Source organism: Eschrichtius robustus, chromosome X, assembly GCF_028021215.1.
Source record: "Eschrichtius robustus isolate mEscRob2 chromosome X, mEscRob2.pri, whole genome shotgun sequence".
Taxonomy (NCBI): domain Eukaryota; kingdom Metazoa; phylum Chordata; class Mammalia; order Artiodactyla; family Eschrichtiidae; genus Eschrichtius; species Eschrichtius robustus.
This window is the reverse complement of record NC_090845.1, coordinates 33,514,658-33,519,072: the sequence shown is the minus strand read 5'-3', so window position 1 is coordinate 33,519,072 and position 4,415 is coordinate 33,514,658. Positions and strand designations below refer to the sequence as shown.

Genomic DNA, 4,415 nt, shown 5'->3' with positions numbered 1-4,415 from the left:
CCTACCAAATTTAACGTACATATACTTCTTTTATAGAGAAAAGTATGTGTGCATGTGTGTATGAAGTTGGAAAATTTGATAGCAATTGTTAAGCTCCCTGGTCTACTCTTAATGTAGACTTTGAAAGTATATAAGCCTCATGTTATCATGATAAAAAGGCCCTTGGGAACCTGCGCCTCCAGGACTCACGGCCTCCAGGATCCAATGCAGCCACGCTAGTAAAACAAAGCTTCCAGGGCCCCCGAGTCCTTAGTTAAAGGCCAATTTTATCCTACCCAGAGATGACTGCTTTGCCTAACTCCTAGGAGACCGCAGCACCACCTGGAAGATAGGATTAGATCAAAATGGTTCTCAGACGCCACTTTAATCAAGTTTTGCACTACACAGTGACGGGGTGGGGGTGAAAGACGGTGATTGTTTTCAAGCAAATTCACCTGCCCCAAGGTGAACAGCCGGGGCTCCCAAGAACAGAAAACTGCTTTCCTTCCCAGGGGAATCCCCTTCCTGAGCTGACAGGACAGGATTTCAGGGAGAATGAGCACAAAGGACAAAGCAAGCTAGTTAAGGGAGCCAGGTAGATTTCTGAACTCTTCCCAGTGCAAACTAGAACTAGGCATGTAGGTACCCCTCCTAAAGGTATCACCCCAATCCCAGCCACTCCCACCTGAGGCCAAACTGCCTCCCCACAGGGACTGACAGCCAATGTTCATTTCATCACTGTCCTCCCAGTGGTGCACCTAGCAGCACAGAAGCCTGAGCAGTTGTGGCCACCATCCAGCAGAGGCAGCTTTCAGGCCAGAATCCTCACGGGCCTTCCTCTTCACTGGCCCCTCAGCTAATAGTGTGTCTGCCTGGCCATAGCAGAGCAGCCAGTATGTGTGTGGCTGTGTGGGGCGGTAGGGGCCAGAAGAAACAATAAAGCAAATCAGATGTGGGTTCTGGTTGCTGAGTCGACTTGGTGGCAGGACCAGTCTTGGCCCCCAGAAGGACCCATAGGGCCCTGTGTCCTCCATTAATTCTTCTCCGGGCGGTTTCTGTTCAGGACAGCTTTAGGGGCAAATTCCAGCTTGTCCTTAAGGCTCACGACCTGGGTGTGGTCCTTGCCTAGCAGCTCATCCAGCTTGCGGTCCTCCCGGCGCTCCGAGATGCTCTTTTCCTCCTCCACAAGCTGGGGATCCTTCCCCCGGATGAACCATTCCAGGTGGTAGCCCACAGCCCCAACCACGAAGGCCACGGGAAAGGTGACATAGGGAGCATAGGTACGCACCACGGTCCAAAGCACAGGCCACATGACATGTGCGCCGCAGCTCACACCTCGCTGTCTGGTCCCCACCCGCCGCCTGTGCTCCCACTCCCGGAGCACCGAAGCCGCCAGTCCCAGCGGCCCTCGGGGCCTCGCCCCAGACCCCGCCCACTGGCACCCGCGATCTTGGCTATTGTAAATAATGCTGCTGTGAACATGGAGGTATAGGTATCTTTTCCAGTTAGTGTTTTTGTTTCTTTTGGATATACTCCCAGAGGTGGAATTGCCGGATCATGTGATAGTGCTTTTAATTTACATTTTTCTCTCTCAAAGTGAACTAGTGTTTTGGAAATATCAAATAACATGATGAGGGATTATCACTTTTTTATTCTTCAGTTCATTCAACAAGTATTTACTGATCACATACTAAGAGCCGAGCATTGTGCTAGATGCTGGTCTGGAACGTCAAAAAAAAAAAAAAAAAAAAAAAGCGAGACAGATACTTTACCTTCATGGAAGTTAAGGTTTAGCTGGAGAGAAATTCAATAAGGAAATAAATACAAAATAAATACAGAATCATAAATTGCAATAAGTGTTTTAAAAGAATATACAAAGATGCAATGGAGGAGGATATCAGGAAAAAAGTGGTTATATTTGGGGGCTAAGAAAAATGCCAATTTGAGAAAGTGACAACAGGTTGAGATCAGAAAGATGAGAAGGAGTTAAACTGGGGAAGAGTGAAACATATGGAACCTTCCAGAAAGAAAAAAAAGCAATTTGATAATAAGAGCAATTCAGAGGTATTGTCCAAATATTTTTCATTACAGGGCATTAGAATTGTTTTAAATAATGGAAATCAGTAGTTTTTTCAAGAATCTGTCAACTGTTTTTTATTATTAAACCATCATATTAATTATTTAAAGTATTCTTTATAAAATCTTTCAAGAATCAGGCCTTTTTTATTGTAATGAATTGACTGTATCATTTGCTCAATTTTTTTTTTTAAAGTATTTATTTATTTATTTATTTATTTATTTATGGCTGTGTTGGGTCTTCGTTTCTGTGCGAGGGCTTTCTCTAGTTGCGGCGAGCGGGGGCCACTCTTCATCGCGGTGCGCGGGCCTCTCACTATCGCGGCCTCTCTTGTTGCGGAGCACAGGCTCCAGACGCGCAGGCTCAGTAGTTGTGGCTCACGGGCCTAGTTGCTCCGCGGCATGTGGGATCTTCCCAGCCCAGGGCTCGAACCCATGTCCCCTGCATTGGCAGGCAGACTCTCAACCACTGCGCCACCAGGGAAGCCCATCATTTGGTCAATTTTGAGTTAGCATTTAATACTGAAATCTTTTTTTAATATTTATTTTTATTTATTTATTATTTTAGTCTGTGTTGGGTCTTCGTTGCTGCGCGCGGGCTTTCTCTAGTTGCCACGAGCGGGGGCTACTCTTCATTGCGGTGTGTGGGCTTCTCATTGCAGTGGCTTCTCTTGTTGCAGAGCATGGGCTCTAGAGCAGACGGGCTTCAGTAGATGCAGCACGTGGGCTCAGTAGTTGTGGCTCATGGGCTCTAGAGTGCAGGCTCAGTAATTGTGGCACACGGGCTTAGTTGCTCCGCAGCATGTGGATCTTCCCAGACCAGGGCTCAAACCCATGCCTCCTGCATTGGCAGGTGGATTCTTAACCACTGCACCACCAGGGAAGCCCTTGAAATGTTCTCTTCTAATTATTTCCTTGTCATTAGATTAGTAGAATGTTTTCCTAGCTACTCATTCAAAAAATTTTACAGACTTTTATAGTGTTAAGTGACCACTTATTTAAACTGATTTACAGTAGAGAGTCCATCTGTTAGAAATTTTTAAATTCTATCAGATTACCTAGAAAAAAAGAAAATAGGCATTCCAGGCTGGAACCAAGCTGTTCTTTGTAGAGAATCCTTTTGTTTTTTTTCAAAGAGTTTTTCCTTAGCTAAAATTTTCTTAAAATTATTTTTTTCTAGTATCAGGAAACTAAAGCAAAGTCTACTTTTGATGTAGGGTGGAGGAGGTGGCATTTGGCCTTGCACAGCACTTTGTTAACCAGTTTTCTTCAAGCGGCATTTTCTTTCGTTCTGAGGTGGCAGATTTGTAGCAGAGTGGCATCCAGAAATCACTGTAATTGCAGCAGTATTTCATGCAATTGCTGAAGAGTACTCTCTGTTCAAGGATTTCAAAACACTTTTCTAATGGTAAATTACCTTCACAGTATTCTTTTTTGTAAACTGCAAAAAAACTGAAGCACAGAGAGCAATAGTTTATCAAGGTCTAGTGCTGATTTTCTTAGGCAACATATTTGTTAGACATCTTCTGAATGCTGAACCCTTTGCTGGATGCAGTGAAGAGTTTCAAGGGAAATAAAAGATAAGTTTCCTGAAGTCAGTTGTTTGGCTTAATGAGAGAGATACAAGAACCAAAGAAAATTATGCATATGTAGAAAACATTTATACAGCCAATTATAGATGTTCCCATTAAGTGCTTAAGTGTTTAGACTGGTGAAAAGGCTGGATAAAGAGGTTTCATTGTATAATTAGGATCACTGGCCTTGAGAAAGTTTTTAATGAGTGAGGCAGATGATTTGACACTGCAAAATGGGGACGACTTCTAGGCAAATTAAGTGGCATATTTAGTGATATAGAGGCCAAAGAGAGGACAGTTTACATGGGGTTTGGCTTGCAGTACTGCCAAATACAGTAAGAGCTGGATGGTCCCAAATCAAGTAGAATAAGAGGCCCTTTGGTTAAGGGAAGAGTTTCTGGCAACAGGAATACCTGGAGTAATTTTAAGTGAAAAGCTCAAAATGACATCAAGGTAAAGTCTTCACTACATTGTATGTCAAAAATTGGACAATAGAAGGGGACGGAGAAATACAGAGGAAGGGCCATCAGCAAGAATTCTCTGGAGACACTTTATGCATTGGGTAGCAATGGGAATGGAGAATCAAATCTTTAGAGAAAAATCTTAGAATCATAGTCATTAAAGAAATCTTGGAGATCATTCAATTCACTCTATCAAATTCTAACTGGAAATGAAATACAGGTTTAGGTACTGTTGTATTAATTCGGAGATATTTCTAAGAAACAGAGATGGAAACAGAAACATAAAATGTTACTGTATAGGTTCAACTGATTATATTTTAATAGA

The 4,415-nt window shown here is 43.1% G+C and overlaps 1 protein-coding gene across 1 annotated transcript; it reads right to left on the bottom strand.

The window, feature by feature from the left end:
- Nucleotides 1-936: 936 nt before the first annotated feature.
- LOC137757127 (small integral membrane protein 12-like) lies at nt 937-1,291 on the bottom strand. The gene has a single exon (XM_068533749.1). The coding sequence runs from the start codon at nt 1,289-1,291 to the stop codon at nt 1,013-1,015; it is 279 nt and encodes a 92-aa protein (XP_068389850.1). The 3' UTR covers nt 937-1,012.
- Nucleotides 1,292-4,415: the final 3,124 nt, after the last annotated feature.

Excerpts from the sequence above, each read along its gene's own strand:
- LOC137757127 (XM_068533749.1), bottom strand. The coding sequence starts at position 1,291 with ATGTGGCCTGTGCTTTGGACCGTGGTGCGTACCTATGCTCCCTATGTC.